At 32.5% G+C, this 14,350-nt stretch overlaps 1 protein-coding gene across 1 annotated transcript in view; it reads left to right on the forward strand.

Moving 5' to 3' along the window:
• VPS13C (vacuolar protein sorting 13 homolog C) overlaps positions 1-14,350 on the forward strand; it is a 181,271-nt gene that overhangs the window by 18,300 nt on the left and 148,621 nt on the right. The window contains exons 4-5 of the mRNA XM_061180247.1: positions 3,132-3,227; positions 4,632-4,733. Of these exons, the coding sequence (XP_061036230.1) occupies positions 3,132-3,227; positions 4,632-4,733 (198 nt within the window). The remainder of the gene's footprint in view (positions 1-3,131; positions 3,228-4,631; positions 4,734-14,350) is intronic.

A 14,350-nucleotide genomic window follows, 5' to 3' on the forward strand; every position in this document is an offset into this window, starting at 1 on the left:
TTTTCACAAAAGGTTAAAAAATTACCCTCTAAAGTGGAAGGACATTTGAACTGCAATGATGTTTTTCAGGCTTGGTTCCACCACACAAAAATATCTTCATTTTCAAAATCGAAATGCAAATTTTGTGTGATTTTTCTTCATATGTCAAAGTAGTGTAATTTGCAAACTCTAGTAAAGAGAATTTAAGTGTGGCTTATTTCCCTCATGTTTTGTTCAGGCATTTCACTTGATACATTGTGCAGCAGTGTGGCATAGAGGATATGTTTTGTTAAGCAGAAAGTCTTCCTTTGCAGCTAAGCTCTTACACTAAGATCAGCCATAACTAAGCATACATCTTTGTTGGAGAAATTTTTTAATAGGAAGTTTAATATATCAAGTCCTTTCAACTAGTCCATACTACTTGGTTTTTACTTTTTAAAAAAATATAAATTACAACCCTAGATGACTTACCCTTACTTTAGAATTTTCACTTATGCCACCATCCTTCCTTCTATCCCCATCACCCTGCTACTTCACCACATCACTTTCCTTCTTCATTCATTATTTTGTATTCAAGGGAGGCTTTGTCTTTTACTGTTCTAGTATCTGTTAGTAATTACTTGAATACTTCTGTGAATCCACATTATATCATATATATGTGTTCGTTTTATAACAACTAAAAAATTTTAATATAAATTTTCCTTTTTTTTTCCTTGAAAAAATTTCCCTTAGATCTAAAGTATCCCTAGGGCTCGCGTTAGATTTTTTGTTCATCTGTTACACAGAGCCTTGTGCTTTGTGAGGTGGTGATGTTTAGCAATGTTCTAGAAGTATTGTTGCAGCCCTACATGCTTTATCGAAATCCTTGAATGAAGTTATAGCCATTCATTCATTCTTTTACCTTTGAGATACATAGCTGTGGGAGAAGCAAGGCTACATATGATATCTTTGTCCTCAAAGAAGTTATAGAGATCTAAAATTAGTACAAAATATTGCATTGTCATTTCCAGGGTATTGGATGAGTTATTTTTGACTAAAGAACTTAATACGTTATTAATTATATTATTACAACTAGATTTATATTTTGGAAGAGATTTTCTAATGGTTCAGAGTTTATTCTCTTTGCTTTTAAAGTATTATAAGAATTTAATGGCTTCCTTCAAGGTTACTCACTGAGTTATGAGAGACCCTTTACATGTAAGGATGCAAAACCTATTTTCTTTCTACTTATCCCTGTTTTTGGGTTTATGAGGCATTTATATTAGTTATTAAATTGCTGTTAGGTTAAAATATTACACCTAACCTGTAGAGTTAGTGTGGCTAAGTGGGCTCAAGGATGTTTTGGTTTTCTAAGAGCTAGACATATTTGTGGATACTCCTTTTACTTAAAAATTTAAAAAATTTTGTGATCTATAAAAGGAAGGCAGTAACATAACTAACTTAAATTTCAGTGGAATACAGAATAATTAAGAATGGGAGGATAATGAGTTAGGGTAAAAGGAGAGAAGAAAAGGTTTAGAGAACAGGTAATCTCTTTTTGGTATGTTAAAGGGGCATTTCCCACTTTTTCAGTCTCATGCTCACCAAGAAGGCAACCAAATCAGTTTTGAGGAGTTGGTGAGATAACTACAAATAAAACACTATCCATTATAAATATAGGTGGTACTCACTATAAAATCAACAGACTTAGAAATGACTGGCATTACCTCTAGGTCCTCTGAAGTGGGAACCATTTAAGAAACTCATCAGGTTTATAAGCTGGAGAAAAATAAAAATTTAGGTGGAGAAATAATTCGAGATTTTAACCTTGGTAAGAGATTCCCAGCTAAAACTGGCTTGCGTCCATTCAGGTGAATCAAGATATCCTCCCTTTGCATTGCATTATTTTATTTCCTCTTCAGCTTCTTATCCTGTTTAACAATTTTTTGAGCTTTCAGCATCTTTATTTAAAAGTGCCAATGATTCTGGTGGTGTAAGTAGCTTAGTCATTCACATATTAGCATGACTTAGTTGAATCAGATTCTTTGTCTTAAGAGTCTGATCGGCAACACTGAGAGAACTATAGCTCTCAGTATAATGACTGTAGGGTCATTATTTTTTAAATTGTGATGAGAGAAGGTATTTAATTTTGGAACCTGGAAAACTGTGGGGTAGAAAAGGTCTGGATAGAATTGCTCTAATACAGTTGAGGGCAGATTGGGACATTGGCTACCTGGAGACCTGGAAAGAGGGCATACTAAAGATTGGAAAGAGAGTAAAGAAATAAATGTGGAAAGATACCAAAGACAGATTTTGCCCATTTCAAAATTTAGCTGAGAATATGCCCTTTTTGTCTTCTCTCCTGCTTTGCGTAGCTTTTTTCTGTAAAACCCCAAACTTGGCTTAGTGACAGTTAGGGCCATAGTTCATCTATTATTATGGGTGAGAAAGTTTCTGTAGGTAAGTTTCTGAAGGACCTGATATTAATACCATTGTTTCTAAGAGAGAAGATGTGTTCTGCCTTTCATGAGATTTATAAGTAGATATTTAGAATATAACTGGTCTGAACTCCTGTAACTCATAATACTAGTAACCATAAAACAGTATACCTTGCCTTTAGGGTTGGCCTCTTCCAGTTGTAGCAATTTGGCATACTGTCAAAGTTCTATTCCTTTGGTACTCTTCTCTGTGTTGCCGCTTCAATTCCTGAGATCTTGAACAGATTTTTTTTTTTTTATACTAATGCTGTAGAGATGAAGTTGTAGGTGTGGCTAGAACAGCATGTACAATATTCAGACCATAAATTCTGGTTCCATTGATGACTTGGGTGGACTTAAGCATATAATTTAACCTGTCTGGGACTGAGTTTCCTTTTTTTTCAAAACTGAAGTAATAGTTGCCTCATTTTTCTTACGGTTTGGGAATATTAAATGAATTAATAGTTATCAAAAGGTTTGAAAAATATAAAGCACAACGTGAATAGTCACCTTAATGGTAATATAATATGGAAAAGATGTTTTAAACTGTGTTGGGGTTTTTTTTCTTTTTTTTTTCTGAGTGATGTACATGCTATATGTGTGAAGGGTTTTGTGTACTTTTTCTCTTAATGAAAAGTGAGAAATGTATATCTTCTTGAGCATCCAAATAAGAAGGTTGAAATTATGTTCCTTTAGATAAATTAACTTTGAAGATTCCTTGGAAGAATCTTTATGGAGAAGCTGTTGTTGCGACCCTTGAGGGATTATACCTGCTTGTTGTCCCTGGGGCAAGTATGTTATTTTAGGTTTATAAACATTATAGTAAACATCATAGTAAAATTATATAGCATCATAGTAAAATTAAATTGTTACCTACGTTAAGTATTCTCATATGTTTAGTAAAATAGAAGATAATAGAAATAAACTAATCATATTCATATATGTACACATATACAATACAGACATTTTACAGATACACACACATATATTGCCACATTTTATATAAAATATTTTTATGCTATTGTTGGAAAGAATAATTTCAACCATTTGTGAAATTTATTCTATTCTCAGTGAATAATTATTCTACAACTAAGGCTTCCTATTAAGTTGAGATACATTAGACTTTTACTTTTGGGAATGAAAGTAAATAAGTTTTTAAAAATGTGTTAATCTACAGACTGGAAAATTTTTTTTCCCTTTTTGTTGCTTCTGATTTTGAGTGAATGTTCTTTCAAAAATGTGTGTAGATAATTTTTTTCATTATAAACGATAGTATTTTAATTTTTGAAGTAGTGATTTTTTTTTAAAGTGATATCTTTCATTATTAATGTTTTTTCAGTTTGAGTACAATATAATGTTAAGAAAAGTTTGGGTATTTTAGGGAAAAATTACTTATATTTTCTCAACCATAAAAGAAACAATTTTTATTTTTACCTTTTGTTTTCCAGTCTTTACTTGATTTGATGTAGCATTTATCACACTATATATACAACATGGATCTGGCTTTTTTGGTTAATATATATATTTTTGATATGTTTCACAGTTTTCATGGTGATAGTGACAATTTTGAAAGGCTATATGATATTCCGTTTTGGTCTGCCAACTGTTTTTTGCTATTACAGTGAACATTATAAACTCCTCCTTCTTATAGATACCTTACTCATTTTGTGTTACTTCCTTCGGATACATGATCAGAAATGAGATTACTAGATTAAAAGGATATATATGTTTTATGATTGTTGATACATGTTCTTGAATTACTTTCTGAAAGTCTTTTCATCAAACTTACATTGATACCAGCGGGTATTGTATATTACATGTTTTTTGTAGTTACTCAAAATTTTACCACTCAGATATAATTACTGGAAATTTTTTGGTATACTTTCTGCCTTCTCTTTGTTCCTCCCTTTCACCTTTCTACTCACCCTTTTCCCCAAATATCCTTTTTCCTATCTTCTTTCTCCCTTTAATTCCTTTCCTTCTGTCCTTTTCCTTTTGATATAAGCTTTGTAAATAAATAGGAATCATTTATGTTTAAGCTTTTTGTAAAACCAATCTAAAGAATGTAAATGTTTTTTGACTTAAAAAAATTACTTATTACACACACAATACAATATTATAATGAGGCTGAATTTTTCTTATTTGTTTATTTATTAATTGCCATTCTTGACGTGTGAATTAACTATACATTTTTAGGTATTAAATATGATGCTGAAAAGGAAGAAAAATCCTTGCAAGATATTAAACAGAAAGAATTATGCCGAATTGAAGAAGCCCTTCAAAAAGCAGCAGAGAAAGGTACAATAAGTTTATGTTTTAGATAAATGTACATATACCTACATTTTAGATATATTTAATGCTCTGTAAAGAGGGTTCTTTCGTAGGCCTTCATAAGCTGTAGTTCCAAAGAAAGAATCTTCTTTTAAAATCATATCTCACAATATTGATTGTAAAGATTTTAATGACTCACACTTGGGAATCATTGCCTTTGTGATTATTTTATCTCACTGCCAGTTAAATTGTCTTACTTTTCTTACCAGTCATTTCTACTGTGCTACTTAATGGAGACTTCCCAAATTCTTTGAGTTCTTGCAAGCCTGTTTGTTTTTCCCAAAGGTTAATGGTTTCTTTGTCTGCATTTTCACACGTGTTGTTGAAAGATAATAAGGTTTGGTATATTAATATAGTGAAATAATGTTTAGAGGAAATGGTGCTGTAATTCTTTTCCTAGCTATCTCTTTATATTATACATGATAGTTTTAAAAACTTGATTTTTCAGATTTCAACATTTTAACATCTTGTCTCAAGTTTTAATGTTTTGTTTTTATCTAAAAATAAATCTGGTGACTATTTTAATTTGGTTTATGGAGCAACAATAAGGATAGGATGAAAAAGAGTAGTCTATAGGATGGTGAATTGAAGGACTTTTCCAAGCCTTTCTAAGTTTGTTTTTCTCTTTCAAGCCAAATCATACCCCAATTGCAGATTGGGGTGTGAGAGTTATAGCATTTTACATCATTTTTGTGTCATTTGGTAGCATGTTTATATATTTCTGTGATGAAAGAAGATGGTACTAGAAATGTAAGGCATTTCTCTTTGGTCTCTCTTAAAAGATATGGCAAATGTTGAGCTAGAAATGACAAAAATTACATTTAGATATTATAATATCTTTCCTAGCTTAAGCTGCTGATATTTATTTAAATCAATAAGAAATCTCTCTTAAAAATAGCTTGCTGATTAAAATTCTTTATCAGTGATTCTCATTCATTTTGCAACAAGTGTTTTTCTCTTATTCAGAATTATTGATTCTTTTACAAAAAAGTACTAAAATACTTAAAATACAGAGGCTATCTTAATGGTAGAATTTTTTAAAAGCCTAAACATGTTTTTTCCTTTCGCTTTTCATATTTAACTATATCTAATGTTTCTGCTGAAACTTAAGGATCTATATTTCCATGAAAACAGTTTTCTTCATTTCTAGTACTTTTATGTACCAAATAAAGCAAAGTGGTAGTGGTTTTGTTTTATGACAGTTCAGTGTGAGTATTTCTTTTTATTCAATTTTGGTTAATTAGAAGTAATTTTATAAAAATGAGGAAAAAGGCTTGGAGAGCACTAAAATTTCATTTCTTTCTTGAATCAATTCCGATTAAATCTGTTTTCTTAACACAAATGTATATAATTATATGTAGTCATCGATAGGTGTATTTATATATGCTTGGATATATTGCTGTAACATGTAGTTATACACTTAAAATAATTTATAATATGTATAATTAAGTTATATTTTCCCTCTTGAGAAACAAACCCCAAACTTATTTATTTATTTATTTTTGGAATGGAAATAGCTGTGATTGCTTAAAAAATATTTTAGTGTTTCCAGTGAACTGTAAGAAAAAGCATGGTATATACGCTCTCCTGTTTTAGTAGTTGACAAATTAATCAGCAAAATGATAACCTGCTATACATTTTGTATTAAATGCCTATGAAATTTTGACTCCTGGGTTTTCAATACTTAGGAAACTTATATGTTTGTGTCTGGCAGAGAGGCTATAAAGGATGATTTGATAAATCTATAGGGGATGAACATCTGTAGTATTAAGCTTGTGTAAATGGGGCTGTTAGGCTTATATAATATATAATCATTACATTGTAGCTTTTTGGATGATAAAATTTAGGTTTTGTTGGGTAGAACTAAAATTCAGAAAGTGAAACTCAGTTTTAACATTATTACATTAGATTTGTCAGAAAAATGTTTTGAGTATAAAAGAGATGAATTCAGGAATTGGGAAATATGTTGATAGAGGTTATTTTCCTTTAATTGTCAAGAAATACATTTAATTATCTTGACTGCATATAAGTATTTTTTCTAGTTTGTGTGAATATGGATCCTATGTTCATGTAATGTTATTCGTACGAATGATAAGACAACCCTGGCCTTTAGGTGCTTTCTATTTCACCATTATTAATTAATAGTTTTGACTTGATTACCATACTTTATTTTTCATACTTATTATTTTTCCACTTATTTCTTGATTTTAAAAGCACAAAAGCACTATCGTGTATGTATAGAGACTAGGAGGTAAGGAGAGGGATTCAATTATAAGCACCAGATGATAAAAATGAAAATAGAGTCCTCAGGCTGATCTGCTTTAAAAAAGTATTTTTACTTAATTTGTTTCATTTGTTAAAATAAAGTGCTGCCCACTATTATGTGGGAAAAAAAGAAAATTGAAATATAACTATAAATTCATTTCTAGAGAGCTTGCTTAACTGTAAAAATAAACTTTCTTGATATTTTTCTTCTTTTATTTCATTGTAGTGAGTTTATTTTCCTGGAAAGGCTATTGTAAAGTAAAGGGAAATATTAAATTCCTAGTGAGACCAAAAGATTTTCAAATGCTATATAGATTCTGTATTTTAAAATGTTAATTTTATCAAAAACCCTAAAATTTTAGAGTTAACATTAACTCTAAAATCAAATAGTTTTTCCAAAAAGACTTATGATGAAAAATGTCATTTCGTATTCCACCATTCTCTACCCTCTAGACCCACTCCTTAGAGGGAACCATCATTTTAGAAATATTAACTTTCTGTGGTTGTCTAATGTATTAATGTAAGGCACTATCTTGGATTTCCTGTTACAGTAGTTAAGGAGTTCACCTCTCCTACAACTTTTTCACCCTAAATTCCCCTTTCTGTCTTCTCACAATATGGTTATATCATAATTTTTGGCCAATTATGAGTCAAAATTTACATTACTATGACAGTATAATTATTGTTCACTGCATAGGTCAAATAATGTACTGTGATTATATTTCCTTTGCTATGTAGCCTTTTGTTTTTCTTGAATTTGTAAATGCTTCTTTCCTATTTGCCTGGTGTTCTTTGTAAATTTATCTTCAGTTCTTTTTGTGTACTACATGAAATCTATCTATCATATGACTATCAGTGTTATTTTCCAATTGGCCAAACCCATTTGTTGGTCCTCTCCCTGTCCCCCTGTCCCTCTTGGAGATCTTTCTCTGAACTGGTTGTTTTTTTAGTTCTGCTACATAATTGTCATCCTGGAACTGGTCTTCACTGCTCTTCTGTTTTAATTCATTGGATCCCTTGCCTTTGGTTCTTTGTTAGTTTGTTCCTTTGTTTTGCTAGAACATTTCTAATAGCTTTTAAGAAAAGATACACTGGATATAATTTTAAAAATCCTTTCAAGTCTGAAAGATTTGTAATTTACTTCCATACTTGTTTGATTTGGCTGGGGATAGAATGCTGGGTTTAAAATTAGAATTTTGAAGGCAAAATCTTCTAACTTCCAAGTACTTTTGAGAAGTCTGATGCCATTCTGTTCAACAGATTGTTGGAAACACAAAAATTAGAAAATTCTTGCAGCCTACTGTTGAAAGACTTCATGTATAGTGATAAATAGGAGAGAATGTTGCGTCTCATCAAAGAGGTATAGATAAGAGTGTTACGGGAGTTCATAACGGGCATATTACATTCAGCCAGAGATCAGGGCGGACACTGTGAAGGTATATATTTCAGCTGAGTCTAAAGGATGAGTATGCAGAAAGGAGAGAGGGCATTCTAGGTAAAGGGGACAGTGAAATGAAAAAATGTAGAGCATGTATGGGGAGCAGCTAAGAATTTGGAAGTTTCATAGCGTAGCTGGACGTGAGTTGGAAAGCTAAGTTTAGGTCAGTTTTAAGAGATTTGAATGCCATGATGGTGATGATAATAATTATTGAGAATTTACTATTTGCGGGTCACTCTTCAAAATGCTTTATGTCAGCTTACTCATTTAATAGTCATAATTCTGTGATATAAAGGCTTTTATTGTTCCCATTATATAGTTGAGAAAGCTGGAAGTTAAATAACTTGTTCTAGGTTATGCTGCTAGAAAATGACAGAGCTAGAATTTGAACTCAGTCTGGCTCTTGACTCTGGTTTATAATGGACTTTAATTGGTAGTCAGTGAGAAAGTAAGTTTTACTTTTTTAAAAAAAATCTGGAGAGTGATGTGATCACAGCTGTGTTTTAGGAAGGTAAGCTTGTAGTGGTGTCTAGGCTGGATTTGAGGAGGGAAATGGAAGATGGTGCTACCTAGCCATCACTGACAAGAATGGATAGAAAGGATTCAGACAATGTGTCTGAAAGGGAACGTACACTAAAGTAAGATGAATTCATTTCAGCTGACTCTAGAATTAGCGTAAATATCACAGCAATATTTCATTCTGAAAATGGGCAAAATGGTGGGGAAAAAGGGAACCAAAACAGCAGATTTTTGCTTTCTTTGAAAATTTGGCAAATCAATGAGACATTAGCCATAATTGATATTTGTCTGTTTTGCTTAATTTGAAATTATTATTATAATTTTAATTATTAAGAATTTTTGTTTTAATGTTATGAAAACAAAGTTTATATGTTGAAAGAATGAAAATGGTATCACTGAAAATACTTCCTTAGAAGTAAGTTGTTTTGGTGTCACTGGATTTTACTTGTTCTGTTACATGATTTCTAATTCTTTGAATTAAGTTTAGACATATTTATGTGTAAAATTAAAGGTGTCTTTTAAACGCTTTGCATTTTGGTTATTGCTGCCATGCGGATGCAGGCGCACATTCAGGGGAGTTCATATATGGCTTGGAAAACTTTGTTTACAAGGACATCAAGCCTGGTGGGTATGCATGGTTAATTATATTCAGCTACATACAAAATTATATTCTTATCCATGCTTGTGCTTTTAATGGAGTTCATATGACGTGTCATCCTTTTAGAAAATATGGAAATGTAATTCATGTTTTTCCCCTTTACCATCATTTCCTTTTCTCTACCTTCTGCATTTATTCATTCACCAAATACTTAATGTCTTCTAGTAGCAAGCACTATGCTGGATGGTGAATATTCATGAGGTGAAACAGACACAATCCACTGCCCTTATGAAGCTTACAGTTTGATCTATAGATAACTTTCAAATCTGGACTGCCTTTTTGACTTTAGTTCTGTAGAATAGTAGTTTCTCAATTAAGCAATTCCTCTCCTATAGCAGTGCTTTTCAGACTTTGTAAAAAGCAATAAAATGGAACCTTTTAGTTTTTGAGTGAGACTTTATTTAGAACCTTGATAAGAGATGTTTCTGTGACTTTCTTCTCATGTCCTCCCTGATTTGCTTCACCTCTGCAGTAGCTTTGGAGGCACCTGTAGACTACTGTCCTGGACAGCCTCACAAAAGGCAAATTTGAAGGCTGACTGCTTTAGGATTTAACAGTAGGATTCTTTTGTATCCTAGGAAGTTTACCAAGCACATTAAAATAATAATTTTAAAATCTGCATGCAGATTTCACAGCATTGAATGAAATTACCCTGAAAGGAGTTTCTCTTTGTACAAATCTGCCCTTTGAGTAAGTGTGGCTGACTATGTTAATTTGTCTTCGAGTCACTTTGTTTAATATAAAAGATAGCATGGAGATACTCATGGTTCACTGTCCCGTTTTGTAGGTTGTAATTGAACCAGCTTTCTGTAGTCTGCCAGGGGCAGTGTTTTCTGATCCTACTAGGAGCAACCTGCCTCCAGAATACAAATGAATTCCACTGGCCCATTCAAACATGTAACAAAATCATTGGGCAGCATTGCTAAAAACAAAACAAAACAGACAGAGGTCACTGTAAAGTAAAACCTCATTGATTCAGAGTTTCCTTTTATTCCAAAAAGGTATATTAGCCTGGATAAAAAAACTAGGCCTAGAATTTGATGATTCTGAAATGAGAATAATTTTGTTGATGATATCTTTATTTAGTTGTCCAGGACTTTGTGTGTACTTTATAATCCTTTCATTTTTTTCAGTTTCTGAGTGTACATTCCTTCCTCGTTAAAAAACAGACAAACAAACAAAAAACCCAAAACTTCTAGAGCAGTGGTTTTCAAAAAGTCAAAACTATTTTCATAATAATGCTAAGACATTATTTGATGTTTCACTGTGTTGACATTGGTGCTGATGGTGCAAAAGCAATGTTGTGTAAAATTGCTGGCTGCCTTAGCATGAATCGAGGCAGTGGCACTAAACTATACTATTAGGAGCCATTGTATTGTTCCTTACCAATCACTCACAGTAAAAAACAAAACAAAATGGAAAAACCAATTTTACTTAAGAATGTCATTGATGAAATAGAAAAAATTTAATTTTAATAAATTACAGCTTTTGAGCATATGTGTCTTTGAAGTTTTGTGACAAAAGAGGAAGCATACACAAGGTACTTCTGCAGACTGAAGCAGGATAATTGTCTCAAGGAAAAATACTTGTGCAGTTGTTTGGGTTGTCAGTGGAACCAGTTGCTTTTTTCATGGAAAGCCATTTTATTTGGAAGAATGGCTGACAGACTATTATTACTCAGATTTGGGTGTTTGGTAGACATTTCAACAATACAACTTTAAGAGAAAACAACTGACAGTGTTTGTTGCCAGCAAAAAGATTTGAGTTTCTGAACAAAAATTAGAATTTTGGAGAATTTGTATTTGCTTCTTTGAGCTTGATGGCTTCCCATACTTAAAAGACTTTTCTGATGAGATTTGTGGTGGTATTAACAATGTGATTTTTGATATTAAATAATAAAGTGACTCAGTGTTTATAAGATCTGCATAATTCAATGAAGCAATATTTCCATATTATCAGTGCGTGGTAAAAAATTATGAATGTATAAAAGAGCAAGGTAGACTGATTTTAATTCAGACGAAAGATACACTGATAGAGTTTCAGTTAACAAGGTGCAACTTTAAGAAGCTATCACTAGTTGAGTTTGGTGTAGTATCCATAATTGCATGAAAAGACCGTGAAGATGTTCCTTCCTTTTCGTATTACATATCTGTAGTTAGGTCAGATTTTCTTCACATACTTCAGTCTAAACAACATGTACCAAAAGAGCAAAGGCAGAAGCATATATTTGAATCCAGCAGTCTTCTACTAAGCCAGACATTAAAGACATTTGTAAGATTGTAAAACCATGCCACTCTTCTCACTACAACTTTTTGTTTGGAAGATATAGTTATTTTTCATAAATACATGTTAACTGTACTATCACATAATGGGTTTTTTAATGAGTTAATATTAAAAAGATTTTCAGTGTTGATCTCCAATATGGTAAATATCAATAGCTGTAACCCACACTAATGAAAAGCTGTTTAAGGTTCTTAAATTGTAAGTGTGTTAAAGGAACCCTGAGGCCAAAACATTTGAGAACTGCTTTAGAGAGTGACTGGGGATCATGAATTTATTGTCCATCTGATTAAACAAACTCTCTCTAAAGAAATATGTAGTACTCAGATTAGATTTTGCAACTATTTGAAGATGTTTAAACATGGTGCATCTAACGCTGAGATCAAAGACAGAACAAGGTGCTAGAACAAATGTGAAACCAGAAAGATAATAGGAGGTCAGGTGAGAAGAGTGAGTTATGGTAGATTCTAAACCCAGGCAGCGGAACTCCTGTCTCCGAAAGCTTTCTACTTAAGTGGGATGGTTTTCAGGGCTACTCTGGCTTTCTTAGCTGTTTCTTTTCACATGGTAGTTCTTTGAAAACTTAGTCTTTTTCTGAATGTTTAATTTATAAATGAAAAAGACTTAGGGAACATCACTGTGACAACTACTGGTAATAGCAAAGTCCAGATTTTCTTATATGTTTATTAAATATTTTCTTCTTGAAACTTAGGGTTTTATTCTTAAAATCCAGGATTTGATTCTTAGTTTTTTGTAGTGGCAGGACAATTTGCTTTAAAATATCAAGGAAGAACAAATTTAAAATTTCAAGCTAAATATCATGTATGTTCTCTCAAATATATGTAACATTAACTGAGCTTATATTTTTATTATAATGTTCAGATGTGGATTTTTTTGATTCATTTGAACAGATACGTATCATGTGCTTTGTGCCTAGATGTTAGGATAATTCCTGTCCTGATGAAGATTCCTGCCTGGTAACAGGACAGTTGTGCAAACACTTCAAATACAGTGTAATCACTGCTTAATGGAAGTCTATATAAGGTGCAGTGGTAGATGGCCTTGGAGATGCTTGGAAGAGTCAAAGAAGGCTTCACACAGGCTGTAGTGCTGGATCTGAGATTTGGAAGCCTCCTAGGAATTTGCCTGGTAAAGAACTTCAGGGAGAGGAAACCAAGTTCAGGGAATGAAACCTGTAGAGGCATTAGGCATTAGAAAGTTATGGTTTGTTTTGGAAAGTATAAGTAGTATCCAGTGCAAGGATGAGTGGCAGGAGATAGAACAGGACAGGGCGATAGGGGTCGGATCATGAAAGGACCTTTGTGTCATGCAAACACTTTCTCATTTTATCTGGCAGGCTGCAGAGAGACTTTAAAAGAATTTTGAGCAGGGAATTAACAGGCCTGAATAGTATTTTAGAATATGTAAGTCTGGTGGCGGTATAGAAGGATGTTAGGTTGGAGGTAACAGTGGAGACTGGAGGCAGGGGAGACCATACAGAGGCTGCCCCAAGAGTGTGGACTGGAGTTGATGTGTAATAGGCAGTTGAATGTAACGATTTGTAAGTTGGGTAAGATAGGTTTGGGTTAATGCCATGAAGTGAGGCAGTGCCAAATAAAAGTGGATGAGGTGTTAAAGGAATTATTAAGCTAATTTCAGTGTAGAAGTCCATGTACTTTTTTTGCCCTTTTTGTATTCTTTATGTCCTCAAGTTATTAAAGGATTCTGCTTGTGAGGTGTATCATCCAGAGGAAGTCATCTGTCGGCAGCCTACCCATTCATTTCATTTGTGTTCCTGTGTTCCTACCACACACTTATCAAAACCTTTCTCTGAAAGTCTTTTTATTCTGTCATTATTACATTTCCAATATTTTGGTAACGCTGAAATGAGAAATTAAACTTCATGGTGTAAACAGTCATAAATATTATAAAGGGCATTCTGTATGGATATTTTACCCAATTTTTGTATAATTGCACCTGCCAAGTTATTTTCTAGATTAAAGAAGGTTATTCTAGACTAAAGAAGGTTTGTGAATTTCTACTTGTATTGAAATAACAGATCAGTTTAGAATAAAGTAAGGTGAGTTGTACCAAAATTTGCTGTCAGGAAGAAGTCTCTTGTTTTCTTTTCTGTCCTCTAGTCTGCTAACTTGAATTTTATCCTTTTCTCACTAAAATGCTTCCACTGAGAAGGACGTAAACGTAAAAAGCACAAAAAACATTTTAAGAAACATTTTAAAGGTCTTGATCGCTCAAAAGGTAGGTAAAAGTAGTTTTTATTGCCATGTGTTATTTATACACATTGCCACTTGATTTCTGTCTTCAAAGGTCAAATGAATGTTAGATTACAATGTAACTTCAAAAATAAGTTTTAAGTTGGAAATGCATATTAAAATCTAAAATAATAGAAGGACACTGGAATAG

This window comes from Eubalaena glacialis, chromosome 2 (assembly GCF_028564815.1).
Source record: "Eubalaena glacialis isolate mEubGla1 chromosome 2, mEubGla1.1.hap2.+ XY, whole genome shotgun sequence".
Taxonomy (NCBI): domain Eukaryota; kingdom Metazoa; phylum Chordata; class Mammalia; order Artiodactyla; family Balaenidae; genus Eubalaena; species Eubalaena glacialis.